A 14,556-nucleotide genomic window follows, 5' to 3' on the forward strand; every position below is an offset into this window, starting at 1 on the left:
TCTGTGTGGGAGAAATCTAGCAGTGAATCTTGTATTCATTGGCATGTCTAACATGTAGGCCTACAAATAATATAGTTAAAGGGAAATTTACTACTGTTTTGAGAAATAGCCTATAATATAGGAACATAGTTGTGTTACACTGTACTAGCCAGGCTCTGAGAGATATTAGTCTGCAGCTGACATGATAAAACAAGAGTATGTTGCTAATATACTTTTAATTTTGTGTTTGCTCCACAGGGCTGCTTGCCTCTGGTGTTAATGTTTGACATTAAAGAGGACATTGAGGTGGAGCCCCAGTGTATCACAGCGCTAATGGAGCAGCTGGATGTCTTCATCAGTATCAAACCGAAGCCAAAACAACCCAGCAAGGTATGACACCAAGCTTACAATCGCACAGCACGAAGAGTTTCAGTGGATTTCCAGCCATGCTAGCAGTAGGGCTCTAGGGATGGTGAGGTCGCACAATCACTTTGATAATAGACTGAAATATCTCAACAATTATAAGATGGATTGATGTTGACATTTTGCACAGACATTCATGCTGCCCTGAGGATGCATTTCATTAACATCCCCTCGACTTTTAATGTAGCGTCTGCATCAGTTTGAAATTTGAATATGTCCAATATTTGTTTTTTCTTTAGAGACAATAATATTGCACCAATGCCACATACAACAGCATTTACAACCTAAGCTAGTTTGACATGCCTGTTTGTAGATGGGCTTTTAAAATGTATAAATACAAGAGATACCTGAAAAACGTATGACCAATGCCCATCAACCTTTACTGTACTTTGTATGTAGTGCAAATTATTATACCAGCAATGATGTTAGCATGTCTCAAAGAGCAGCTAGCATGGATGCAGACTTGGCCTTGTTAAAGTTAAAACATCCTCTAATATAAGGTGGTTTCTTAATCAGATAAACCGTGCGTACAGGACCACATTTACTGAGCATTTTCAGTGGCATTAAAAAGTATGTGTGTAATAGGGTGACCGTATTTTCAAACCCCAAAACTGGGGCTGTTAAGTGTACCGTATGCACGTGCACATGTATGCGCTTATGCACACACAATATGTGTGCTATTGTGTATTGCTACCTGGCCATCTTAATATGATCTTTTATATCAACATTGTGCAGAACGCAGCATTTTCTTTGCCAGGTACTTATGTCCTGGAACTCTTCCGAAAAAACAGACTTTCTCTTCGGCATGACAGCTAACCGTTGGCGTACTGATGGGTTCTGTCAAGTTATTTAATCATGAGTCTGAAAGAACATGATAAACTATGTAAGCGCTGAAAACAAGTATAACATTATCATTTTATTGTTATTTGTAGTGAAAACTGGAACATTTGAGTGTTTCACACATGTTTGTAGGGACTTGGAACACCCAGTTGGAAGCAAGTACAATACCAGACAAATTGGGATGTCAGGTCACTGTAGTGTATAAAAGAAATTATTTGGATGCACTGCCCTATTTACATTTTGCACTTCCAACTGTATTTGGAAGCATTAACATCTATTTTAAGGCACAATGTTATTGAATGACCACAATTAATGAATTTACTCCGCTCTAACAAACCTTAAACTTTAAAACTAAACATGTCCTAACTTTTCACCGTTGGAAAAACAAACTGCTGTCCCACTTGTTCATATGCTGTGTCAGGCAGAGAGAGAAAAAAGGACTACCAAGAAACAACTTGTTCACTGTTCCATTGGAGAATTGCTCTCCGTCAAATGTCACAGCATGACATTAAAGTAAATTATAGATCTCCATGTCACATTTCATTGCTATTTAATGAAATTTAAAAGGAAAAACTGGAACCTCACACCAAGGGGAATCGTGCCATACCAAGACTGAGAAGAGTTCTGGCATAATCTACGTCAGTCACAGTGGGGAATCACTGCCTGCCGTGCATGTTTCACTTGATGGACTCAATCTGTCTATTATACCGCTCAGCTATTCCATCTAAAGAAATAACTGACTTGTTTTGCTTGTTTTCTTAGTAAATTGGAGGTACGCTCATTCTCCTTTTATTAAATAGAATTGAATTAGTGAAATATCATATTGATCATTTATATTGTGATTTACAAACTCTTGCAGCGACTATAGTGCGCCTGTGTTATATCCAACGCCAAGCTCTGATGTTACTCATGGTCTACTGTTGAACAACGTACTATTCCTAATCATATTTCAACACTTGGCCCAGTCCTGCCTGTCTCTTCGAGGTGCCCACATCCCATCCCGAGCCAGGGCTCAGTGCCCAAACCGACAGGCCTGTGGGGACTGATGCTGAGGTGCCAGTGTAAACACTGCTCTACCCTGATCCTCTTAAGAACCCTTCACTTAAACATTTTAACGAGGTGACAGCTGTAATCCAAAAAGGCCTGTCCAAATGCATGTCGTAGTCTCGGTGGTCCAGGCACTTTGGCAGACCGATAAAAGACTGTGTGTGTGTGTGTGTGTGTGTGTGTGTGTGTGTGTGTGTGTGTGTGTGTGTGTGTGTGTGTGTGTGTGTGTGTGTGTGTGTGTGTGTGTGTGTGTGTGTGTGTGTGTGTGTGTGTGTGTCGGAGAGACTGATCATGATTGGAATCTATTTTTCAAAAACTCAACTCTGGCAAAACGCAAAGATCTCGGACGTGATTTGTGCTCACTTACCGTTTTTATTTCATGTTTATTAAGGACAGGGTTACTGGTGATGTGGAAAATGTAGAAGTCATTTCTCTAATTGATTTAAAATATTTCCTGTTCGTAATTCTTCGTTGTTGATTTAGTGCCTCATAGTGTAATAGTCATTGAGTTACAGGCATTGCCTCATATTCTCTTCAATGCTGCTATCAATGAGCGAGATAATGTATGTTATGCAATTGATTAAAAAATGCTTTCTCTGAAACTTTGTCTCCATCTCTCTCCCACACTGCCTAAATGTTTATCCTTCCAATCTATCCTAATTCCCTCTTCCTTCCTCCCCTTTATGTTTGTCTCCCCCTCATCATCCCTTTCACTCCCTATCTCTGGTGCCAACATTCCCTATCATATCTATCCCTTGCCTTCTCCCCCTCGCCTTTCCTCTTCTGTCTCTCTCTCACGCCTTTCTCCTCCCGTCTGTTCTGCCTCTCTCCTTCCCTTTTTCCTCTTACCTCCCTGTCCACCCCACCTGTCTTTTTTTTACTCCATCACCTCTCAGTCCGTGATTGTCAAGAGCGTGGAGAGGAATGCAGTGAACATGTACGAAGCCCGGAAATTCCTCTTGGGTCTGGAGAGCAACGGGGTGTCGCCCTCTGTGGCGTTGAATCCCGCCACCAACATCCCGTCCCCATCCCTCATCTGCCCCGTTGGCCTGGACATCCTGGCCTCAGCTGGCCTGGGGCTGAGCAATCTGGGTATGGCACTTTCCAACTTGTTAAGAATGTACAAACTTTTTCCACGTTGCGGGGGGGGGGGACACAAACTGGTGTGGAAAGATAAGTTGTGACCCTCTTCTTCCTTGCAGCAAATGCATTGAAGATGAAATGTCTTTGCAGAGGTGCTAATGCTCTCATACATCAACGTCAGTCGCATCTGTACCAGTCACACACGGAGAGAATTCCCCCCTAGCAACACATCCATGGAAGCTATCTCTGAGCCAGATCTCTTCAAAGCCTGTTACCAGCTGATTAACTGAATCCCTGAGTGCAAGTGATTTTTTTTCTAAATCGGATGCAAAGATCTTCTCAGCATCCACATAAATCACAGCCAGTGAGTCATGGCAGCATCATCTGTATGCACTTTACAGGAGGAGTTGTTCTTCCGCAGGACTGACCTCACCATGATGGTATGAATATCATGCTAAGAAATGAGTCCCACATGTACAAATCTCAGCCAACCATCAGAAAATAACATCAATTTCAAATTTAGTTGTGCCACTTTGAATGAATTGTGAGCTTATGAATTATAGGATGAGGAATGGTTATAACTCATGTATGAGTTTTTGTCTGCAGTGCTGACCTCAACATTAAGGCACAGAGTTCAGCCTAAAAGAAGGTTTTTTTGTGTCTAAGGGTGAATTTTAAATGGATTTTAGTACGATTTTGTTGTTGTTTTGAGTTGTATCATAGGATTAATATCTAACTCCAGTCAGAATGATGCATCAGTGGATATAGGAAAAGCAGATAGTGGAATAAGCTGACAGGAAGCAGCTCATGGATGTAAGCACACGCCAGCAATAGATTTGTTGTTTTGTTTTGTGTCTCTTTATCATCAAATGCTGACCCCAGCACATCTACATTATATTACTTTGAAAATTCCCTCCCATGTTTGAGAGAGGAGTATTATGACAATAGTTTAATAATATACATAATATGTTTATTCAATATCTGCGACCATGGGGTTATAAGGAGCATGTGAGGTTTTTTTACCCTTTTGTCTGATTTTGATTAAATAACTTTTGAAATGGCATTTTATTATATGTCCTCCTGTTCCCAGAAAAAAATTGGTCACACCAAAAAACAATGTGCCATAAAGTTCCAGTGCAGTAGAAACTCTCTCGCTGTCTCATTTTAAACCCAGGGCCCGGGGGTGAAGCTGTGGACGGCCACATCCTGGCATTTAGTAATTGCTACATGCTTCTGTTCCTCAGATTACAGACCAGTCTGCCAGAAGAAGACTGGGCCTTATTCCTGGAGCCAAACTCGCCCCTTGTTAAAGCCACAGACCTGCTTCTTTCTGTTTTCATATGCTGCGTTTGGGTTAAGACACCAAGCACCACATTGTTGGTTCTCTCAATAACATGGGTTTATTGGGTATGAGGACATACGAGATATGTACTTTAGCATCCATGACCTTGTAGAAATTTAAGAAATTCTTCCTCTTGTTTGCTGTCTGGTTGATGACAGTTTGAGGGAATACCAGTTGAATAGCTGGGAGACCAAGATTATTTTTTGAAGGCCGTAGTGCAACGTGTGATTAGCTTGAAAAATGTCTCGGTGCTTTGACAGGACCACCGCTGATCTATTCACCTCCTGTTCCCTCCTTTCTGTTCTGCTCAGGTTTCTTGGGAGCGACGGCTGCCCACTCCCTCTCCAACTCTGCTGCACCAAACGCTGTCCTCAACAGCTTAAATTCCTCCATGAGCCCTCTGCAGACCCCGAGCCCTAGCACGCCCACACCCACTGCATCCCTCTGGCCCAGCTCACTCACCAGCACTCAAGGTTTGTTTAATGGCCAATGTATTTTTTTGTGCTGGCATGTGGTTCTCTAATATTCCAGTCAACATATGCATGTTTTAAAAAAACAACAACATCATAATAAAAATATGATGGTGAGTCCATATTTGTTGCCCATGTGTTTGAATACATCTTACTTGAAGTACCGGATTGAGGGGTGAATTCACAAAGATGGGATTCCGGCCGCTGATCGCACTAACAGTTGCGCATCATTTGCAATGATTCACGAATGCTAATGATATTTCAGTTAAACCGAGGCTATAAAGTTTTGCAGATGAGTGCAATGTGCCCTTTTTCTGCATCTGATTGCAATTATCCGTGTGGCAAAGTAAAAATGTGCTTGAGGCCAATGTGCCGGTTGTGAAGGGGGGGAGTCAGTTTTTGAAACATTGTTTGCGTTTATTAAATACCGAAAGCGATCCTACCGCAGCAGAAACAATACGTGCGTCTTACTATCCAGAGAGACGCTGTACACATTAACGCACGAGGCACTGCAGCGGAACTCCATTGTTTATTTCAATCTCGTCATGCATTTTCAAAAATGACATGTAGGATAGCTTTATTTTATTTTTGACTCAACTGTCATTGTAACTGCAATGCAGTGACTGCATCCCAAAATATGAGTTTGAGCGGATATCAGTCTTCAGTTACCACCAACTTTCTGAAGTGATAATTTCACTGTTACTGTTATTGCAATGAGGCTCATTTGCTGAGAAAGTGGCCGATTTTTAGCCAAATCTATATTACCTCATTTAAATATCTGCAAATGGAACAGGAGCATTTAGACACTATTTGCTTGGCAGTGCACTTAGGAGTGAATTTGACTCTTTGGGGGATGCTTTCAGTCTTATTTGCACAGGTTTAGCGGCCGCAAAAGGTGCTTGATCGTTTTGTTTTATGTTCTAAGGTTTTGTATAAAGAGGTAGATGGATTGACAAATAAACAGAAACCTACAGGTCTCAAGGAAAGTTGTACACGTATCCCTTATGAGCTACTGAAAGTTTCAAATTGTTAATGCTACTCTCTTCACCACTTATGTTTTCAGGCTTCTCATCTCAGCTGATGCTGCACCCCGCCGCCCAGGCCACATTGAGTAGCATCCTGCTGTCAGGTGTTCAGGGTTACACACAGAGTACACCGTCCCCTCCGCCTGGCCTCGCCCCCATAGATAAACAGCCCAACGGGGTCCCTGACTGCAACAAGGGCCCCTGCACTCTCAATGGACATGTCAAGGTTGGCCCAGTAATACTCGATGTGCTGCATTATTTTGAGTTCACTTTGACTTTTCTGTTTATTTAATGTGTCTTTTATGTATTTTTCTCCATGTGTGCATGTGTAGCATCCTGGCTCAGTCTATGGGAGGATAGGGACTGCATCACTTGCAGAAACAGTTTTGAGCCCAGCCCCATGTGACTCGGTCCAGGAGGCCAGTGGACACAATCCTTCAGAACCGCTGTCCAGCAAGTCCAGCCCAGATGAAGGTATTCCTCTTATGGAGTGAAACTCAACCAGCCTACAACTATATGTGGCATTTTTCCATGTCTAAACTACAGTAATTGCTCTGAGTTTTATAACAAAAAGCAACTTGATTTGTTTCAGATCATTTTCAGAAAAAAAGTAGTGTCAAAGCAAATCGTACTTATTCTGGCCACAGAGTTCTAAAGGATTTTGGATAATATGCCCATGTGGCAAAGGGCCGCGTGCAGCCGGGAATGTATCCCTGTGAAACCAAGAAACACGTAAAAACATGCCAGTGTATGAAGACTTCCAGTGTAGTTTACACACAACCCCGTCTGCATCTGTTTTGAGATTTTTCACAGACTATATTAGGCCCTAAATAATGCAGGGTCTTGTGAAAGCACATGCATTTTCTAGTTTAACTGCTAATTACCACCCGTCCAAAATATCAGGCCTATCTTGTTCCGTTTTACTTTCAAGCCTTTTCTTTGGACATTAAGGAAATTATAGTCAACGTTTTTTATAAAATATTACTTTCAACTCACTTTCAAGTCTGTTAAAGTCTACTTATATTGGGAGTCTTGCCCTCTTGTGGGTGATTTATGATTTATGTGTGATTTTAACGTTGGATAGACAAATTTTTTTTGAGCAGTCAACATTTTCAACTCTGCTGGACCTTGCATAAATGTCCAATTTAAGCTTTTCCACTTGGAATTTATGTAACCCTTAAACCCACTTTGAAAAAAATGCCTTGAATGAACTTATTTCTATTTCTCTGTACTGTCCTAACCTCACACTCCCTCTGACTACGTTTATTGAGTTGGAACGGAGACAGATTAACTGCTGGTCTCCTCGTGGTTCAGAAAGGCCCTCGTTTCCTCCGTGTCTTACGCTCGCGGTTTTCCCCTCAAACTTTCACTCTCACGCGTCTCGTTTTTCCCTGCTGTTTTCTGAGCTGGTCCTCCCCCAATCCGGTGCGTCCCGGTAAGGTTTCCTTTCCCTCCCTTACCTCCTCCTGTGTCCCAGAATGTGTTTGGACTGGCTCGCCCAGCCCGACTCGACTCTACTCTGTGGAATGAGAGTGTGCAGGGGGATTGTTCAAACATTAAACCCCAGAGAGATTCATTAGATTGACTGACATCATATTATTTTTACGCTATACAGCACACCATGTACATTCAGCATAAACTCACACACACACACACACACACACACACACACACACACACACACACACACACATCCTGTTACACAGAGCAGGTTCCTGTCAGGCTGAAAGTAGAGTAGCAGGAGGGAAAGCCACTGTAATTGCAGCTGCTGTGTTTTTAATTAATCCAGGATCCAACTGAGACTTGTCACACTTAAACGCATGCACACATACATACATATGCCCACCAAGTTATACACCTCTTTTACACTGAGTGACCAGTCACATGCATGAAAAATGACATGAAACATGAAGTGTTTCAGCAGTGGTTGTCCTGATATTGTGTATTTTCTATATAGAAGACAGAGGACTGCTGTAAACTCTGAGTTTCCACATATGGACCGATTTTAACTAGAAAGTAAATTAAAAAAGATAATCAAATTATGTTTTTGTATGGTTTGTAGGCTCTGACACATTTGTGGAAGTGGGCATGCCCAGAAGCCCCTCGCACTCAGCCAATGGAAGTGAGCTGAAACAGATGCTGGCTTCATGTAAGACGTCATCGGGGAAGCGACAGGCTGTGGAGCTACTGCAGGGCACCAAGAACTCCCATCTACAGTATGTCTGAATCTACAGCTCGTATTGCTACTGTTTAGCATGTCATAGCAAACATATTTTATTTTTTAAAAGTCTGACAAAATTGTATTTTTACACACAAAGTGAAGGAGCTGGTTATTTTGTCCACTGTATCTTAATAATGAAAACAAGTATGAGCTGGGAGCGTGAACAGCCTTCGTGATAATGAGAGGAAGCGATGACATTAAAGACTAGAATTTCTTTCCACATGATAATAATATTTCTGTGTAACCCAACAGCTCTGACTGTCTTCTCTCGGACGCCGAGTCCAGCTCGTCAGACAGCCCTGTGGCCGATAAGAGGGCGCCCGGCAGCGAGCGGGCGGCCGAGAGGGCAGCGCAGCAGAACGAGAGGGAGCGAATCAGACTGGTACCACAAACCTCCTTCGCCAACATACAGGTACACACACATCCAACACATAGAAAATAATTCTTATTCTTAAATTATTATGGAATAAAACGGTCTGCTGTCTTTTCAGGCATTTGACTATGAACAGAAGAAGCTGTTGGCAACCAAAGGTAAGTTGCTATTTGCATCTGATCAAATAATTCAATGTCATGAGTGCCTGGATGTGCTTGAATACAGACTGCCACATAATCCAAAGGTCACAATGGTTATGTGTTCCCTGAAAATCTTCCCCCTTGCAAATGTGTATCCCTGTGGATGGAAATTCATAATCTTAAACTACATTGATTCTTTTTTGGATCCATAATTGTTCAAACACACAAAACTCCATCTAAAAATGTAGTTAAGAATCCAAGGCTTGCAACGATACCAACAATGTGAAATATGTGTGTATAAAAATGCTGTAAAATTAAATTTGTATTCTGCTTAGGTGCTTAAACAAGTAGATGTATTACAACCAGTGAGAAAAATATGAAACTTTAAATCTATTTAATGGCAGCATGGACAACATTCAACTGATAAAATAAATATACAGACAAAATTTTAGATGTTTTACAAGAAATATCATTTTGTGTTATCTCTGTAAAAGTGTATCACTGTACGTCTATATTCACACAGCTATGTTAAAGAAGCCTGTGGTGACTGAGGTGCGGACTCCTACTAACACCTGGAGTGGTCTGGGCTTCTCAAAGTCCATGCCAGCTGAGACCATCAAGGAACTGCGGAGAGCCAATCACATTTCATACAAGCCCAGCATGAGCACCACCTACGAGGTCAGACATACAGTGGCCATTCTTGTCGTCTTGGACTTTACTGTCTTTATGTGTTTATTATAGAAGATTTTTTTTTGTTTTACCATGTACATTGCAGGTAGATGTTTCTGTTCCTTATATCCAGATGCTGTCTCAGAACTCTTTGTTAAATGCTTGGGTTGTCTTTGTTTCTTTGCTTTCTGCCTCAGGACTCCCCGCTGTCCCTGTCTCGGTCCAACAGCAGAGAAGGCCTCGGGAACGGCAGTGACTCTGACAACTGGCGAGACAGGAACGGCCTCGGTAATGGCCTGCCGAGTCACGCCGAGTTCCCCTCCGCTGTCGGCAGCCCAAAGAGGAAGCAGAACAAATCTGGTCAGTTAGGCGTGTTTTTGTCAAACAAGGATAAACCGAGCACTGATATATTTTAAGCATTGTATTGGCAAACTATGCAAGGACAATGACAATTTGCCAGTACCTCACTTGTTAGAGAGATATGTAATTCCTTTTTTTGGCATTGATGGTGAAATATATATATTTTTTAAAGTTCAGAGATGGCACTTTAGCTGACTTTTCCTGTCTGCCTCTTAAACCGACCTCTTAAACAGGAGCTGTATTAGTCTCATCAATCTATATTTGTAGCACATTGTTTTCTGACTTTGTCTACATTTGTTAACTAATTAAAAAGGGTGTGATGACTTTATTTTAAATATTCTTAAATATTCTCTTTCTGTCTGTGATAGCTGAAATGTGAATGAATTATTGCTGCTTTTTTGCTTTCTTGAAAATTATCATTGTGTTTTTTTTGTTTTGTTTTCAATCCTATGATGGACAGCTGCAGAGCATTACCTCAGCAGCAGCAACTACATGGACTGCATCTCCTCGATAACCGGCAGCAACGGCTGCAGTCTGAACTCGTCTCTGAAAGGCTCAGACCTGCCTGAGCTGTTCAGCAAACTGGGATTAGGGAAGTACACAGACGTCTTCCAGCAACAAGAGGTAGCGCACAATGTGAACACTCCTCTCCTAGTTATGATTTTTAACAGTGTTTGGAAGGCCTCTTTTGAGATGTAATTGGTTGAAGATTTCTAGATACCCTGTTAAAATAATATAAATAAATAATGTAAATATGTTTATTACTTCAAAGTAAATAAAGTTTCATTATAGTATTTTTAGTCATGGGTGACAATTTTAACACAGTTGCTGAATTGTGGTAATAGTGGCTTAAATGGACTTGTTGCTGCTTCCAGATTGACCTCCAGACATTCCTGACTCTAACAGACCAGGACCTGAAGGAACTGGGCATCACCACCTTTGGAGCCCGCAGGAAAATGCTGCTCGCCATCTCAGGTACCAATGAAGAAGGGCATGTGTTTTTCACATTTTGTCTTTCACGTCCTTCCTCGTCCTGGTCTTTCTCTGCAATCAACTGTCTGGCAAAACTGAAAGTGGCCAATAAAACGAAACAACAACAATAGAGAAGCTACAGTAAAGATATCCCTGCCAACGACCATCTCAGTCTCAAGTTGGTTCTTTACCGTGCTGACAATCACTGATACCAGCTGGAGCCTCGTCCTGACAGCTCCCGCTGCAGGCAGTTCTCACAAATTGGCTTATGTGTTTCATTAATGTTTCCTATTTTGTCTGTTGCTGCCACAAGCCTGAGTGGAGCCCAGCTGTGCAGAGGGCAAAGAGTGAACTCCAACTGACAAGAGGTCATCAACACTGCCAACCACTGGCTTTGAAAGCTATAGGTGGCCCTTATTATTGGCAGACTAGTAGAGAAGTACAAGAGAGTGAAGTTTGCTACTAATTCTTTCTTGTAACGATACATGAAAACATGTTCCAGTAATTTGCACCGGCAGGAGTAAATAGGATTAAGGCACATTCTTCTCATAGGAGTGTGTTGGTTTTTCTCCAGTTGATCCAGCTGCCTCCCTGATGCTGATGTAGAATCTGTCATGTTTTCTGCACTGGATGTAATGTGAATGTTGTGGGTGTCGCACTTATTATGTCATTTTTTGGACATTGTAATAGCTGGAGTTGTTAGGCTGCATACGTTAATCATGCTCATGTTGGGATCATGAGCTTCCTGTCATGGATATTCAGTAAAAGCTAAGAAACCTCAGACCAGAGACAGGGTTGACGGTAAGAGCAACAACAAGGGGAAACGTTGAGGCCAGTGCTGATTTTTTAAGAAAGCAGAGCGATCCAAGGCCAGAATTGGTTTCATTGCCTGACGCCTCAGCCAAGAGAAGGTCAACTTTCATCTCCACTGACGGACTCTAGGGCTCCAAACCAGGAACATGCTCGTCTCTGTCTGTCTCTCTGTCTTTCTGTATTTTTGCTTCTCATTATGAAGAGATAGAATGTGAGGCAAGGCAATCCAGGTTCTAACTTCCTGCCGGTCTGCCAGTAAAAAGAGCTGCTGGAGCGAGCTGCCTGTCTCCAGTAATCAAACTGAAGGTTTATGCTGGCAGCGACAGAATGTGGTTATCATATGAATAACTCAGAGATGCCATGACGTGACATTTCTATGAAAGCGTTTTGTCAAAGCTGCTGTATAAAACCCAGATGGGTACAAAGAGGGCTTTTGTTGATCTGAGCAAACCTGTAGTGATCTGAATCCAATTTTCTAGTCGTTGATCAATGGAGGCTGAAAAGAAGCGTTATGGGGAGACACCCAAGGTGCATAGGGTAAAAGATTGAACTAATAAATATCACCACGAAACTTCCCCAGTTCATTACTTACATCAAGACAATTTCTTTTTGTATTTGTATTGAAAGTTTGGTGTACATCAGTGCTACTCTGGCTCAGAGTTTGAGAAAAACTAATTTTGAGAAAACTTCCTTTAATGTTTTGTATTGTAAATTCCATACATTTTTCTCTTATTCTGACTTAACAGGTAAATAGAGTAGAATATTTTATAGATATCACCACGACATTTGCCAAGTTGATAACTTTAAGATTAAGACAATTATTTTTTGTATTACGGGTTTTCTGAAATATGTTTATATATGCAAATTAGGCATTATCTAATGCTAACTTTTGATGAATTTAGGAGAAATCTACAGACCCAAATAGACAAAGTAGGTAAATAAACACTTAAATATGTATTTTGGATGTTTTCTTTTCACTAGTCTGAAAGAAGACATGTTATGGAAGCAAAATAACCCCAAATTTCAAAATGACCAGTGCATGAAAAACAATGTTTTTGCCTGTGGTGTCTACTGACTCTTTCTTTGTCTGTATTTTTTTTCTGTGATTCACTACGGCTCCCAAAGCAACACGAGAAGTAGTTGAATCACCTTTGCTTCTGTTGATGTTCTGTGGTGCTCTTTGTTTCAACACAGAACTAAACAAGAACCGGAGGAAACTATTTGAGCCACCCATCAGGTCCTCTTTCCTGGAAGGGGGAGCTAGCGGCCGCCTCTCCCGTCAGTTTCACGCAGACATAGCCAGCGTCAGTGGGCGATGGTAGGTGCCTCCAGACCTCCTAGAACCGTCCATGATGGAGACCAGCCTCCAGTGTCATTCTGGGACTCAGCAGCCCTGCTTTAAGCTGAATGAAGACTGTTCAAATGTTGTTGTTGTTGCCATATAGTGTGTGTGTGTGTATATCTATATATATATATATATATATATATATATCTATATCTATATAGATATATATATACATCTATATATATATATATATATACATCTATATATATATATATATATATATATATATATATATATATATATATATCGATATATATATATATATATATATATATATATATATATATAAAAAGCCATAGTTTTACCTGAAGTGCCGACAAGAAAGAAGGGATTCCTCGAACATGAGGTTCAGTGTTCACTCCTCGTAGAGCCATTGAGTCTATCTGGAGCATTTATATATGAAAGTTTGTTGTTATGGTTCTGATGAAGGGTACTGTCCAGTATTTCTGTCCAATTTTCGTTCAAGGGAACAGGCAGAATGATTAGTACAATCATTTTACACATTGATACGACCTGCATTTGTATTATGCTGTTGTATCAGTGACATGCACTTTAATATTACTAGACTTTTGCCTGTGAGAGCCTAATTCATTATATTAGCATAACTATGCTTTTTTTTTTTTTATTGACTAAAAGCACAGATGCATTTTGTACCAAACCAAATGTAAGCACTTACCAGTGAGTTTAGGGCGCCACCAAATGAAGTGTAAAATGTGTCAGCGCGTCAAAGTGGTGACTTAATCAACTTTAACATATACCAAAGGAAAGTATCCATGTGGCCTTTGACCTTTGGCTGCCTTAAGTGTTTTGATTGGTGGACATTCCTCTGAGGTCAGTGTTTGTGTCCAACCGTAGTCTGTTTGCATGTCTGTGTGTTTACTAGACAAAAAAAAAAAATCTAATATTTTGTACTCACTATGCATTATGATTTTATTTTTTGTTTTTATTACCATTTTAGGGGAATGGGTGGGATGTTTAACGGTAATCAGTTTACATTTGTATTTTTTTATACATTCATGAATGAGTTTCTATGATTTTGTAATTAGATTATTAGTATATTTTACTTTTTTCCCCTGCCTTTTAATCTGTGGAGCCGTGATGTGGCTGTGCCATGAGACAGTAGCAGAGACGTGAGGCAGTTAGGCAAAGCTTTAAAGGCCTCTCTCTGATTGTGTCAACAGGCATTTTTCTATGGTTCTCCTTCTCTGTTTGTTTATAGTACATGGTCTTTCGTCTCATCTGTTATTTGTCAGTCTTGGCCTCCCCGTGGCCCTTTCTGTGTGCCGAAAATCTCACAAAGTACTCCTCCTTGTATCCAGACCTCGAGTTGCTATGATAGAACTGTGTGCCCTTTTTTGTCTTCCTATTAACTGGCTGTTCCATTTAGAGCAAGGAAGGACCTAACGGAGCATGGCCATGCCTTTCTGTAGCGAAAAGTGCCAATGTACATAACT

The 14,556-nt window shown here is 41.0% G+C and overlaps 1 protein-coding gene across 1 annotated transcript in view; it reads left to right on the forward strand.

Annotated features, from left to right (window-relative positions):
• The window catches only part of LOC137879415 (protein bicaudal C homolog 1-like), a 54,625-nt gene extending 41,421 nt beyond the window's left edge, over window positions 1–13,204 (forward strand). The window contains exons 9-21 of the mRNA XM_068720114.1: window positions 238–369; window positions 3,186–3,381; window positions 5,026–5,187; window positions 6,248–6,435; window positions 6,542–6,683; window positions 8,272–8,425; window positions 8,683–8,842; window positions 8,922–8,961; window positions 9,467–9,621; window positions 9,810–9,972; window positions 10,433–10,596; window positions 10,848–10,947; window positions 12,952–13,204. Of these exons, the coding sequence (XP_068576215.1) occupies window positions 238–369; window positions 3,186–3,381; window positions 5,026–5,187; window positions 6,248–6,435; window positions 6,542–6,683; window positions 8,272–8,425; window positions 8,683–8,842; window positions 8,922–8,961; window positions 9,467–9,621; window positions 9,810–9,972; window positions 10,433–10,596; window positions 10,848–10,947; window positions 12,952–13,079 (1,884 nt within the window). The 3' untranslated portion in view covers window positions 13,080–13,204. The remainder of the gene's footprint in view (window positions 1–237; window positions 370–3,185; window positions 3,382–5,025; window positions 5,188–6,247; window positions 6,436–6,541; window positions 6,684–8,271; window positions 8,426–8,682; window positions 8,843–8,921; window positions 8,962–9,466; window positions 9,622–9,809; window positions 9,973–10,432; window positions 10,597–10,847; window positions 10,948–12,951) is intronic.
• The last annotated feature ends 1,352 nt before the right edge of the window (window positions 13,205–14,556 follow it).

The sequence above is a fragment of the Cebidichthys violaceus genome, unplaced genomic scaffold, assembly GCF_023349555.1.
Source record: "Cebidichthys violaceus isolate CVI_PGR_0920_01 unplaced genomic scaffold, fCebVio1.0.p SCAF_10, whole genome shotgun sequence".
NCBI lineage: Eukaryota > Metazoa > Chordata > Actinopteri > Perciformes > Stichaeidae > Cebidichthys > Cebidichthys violaceus.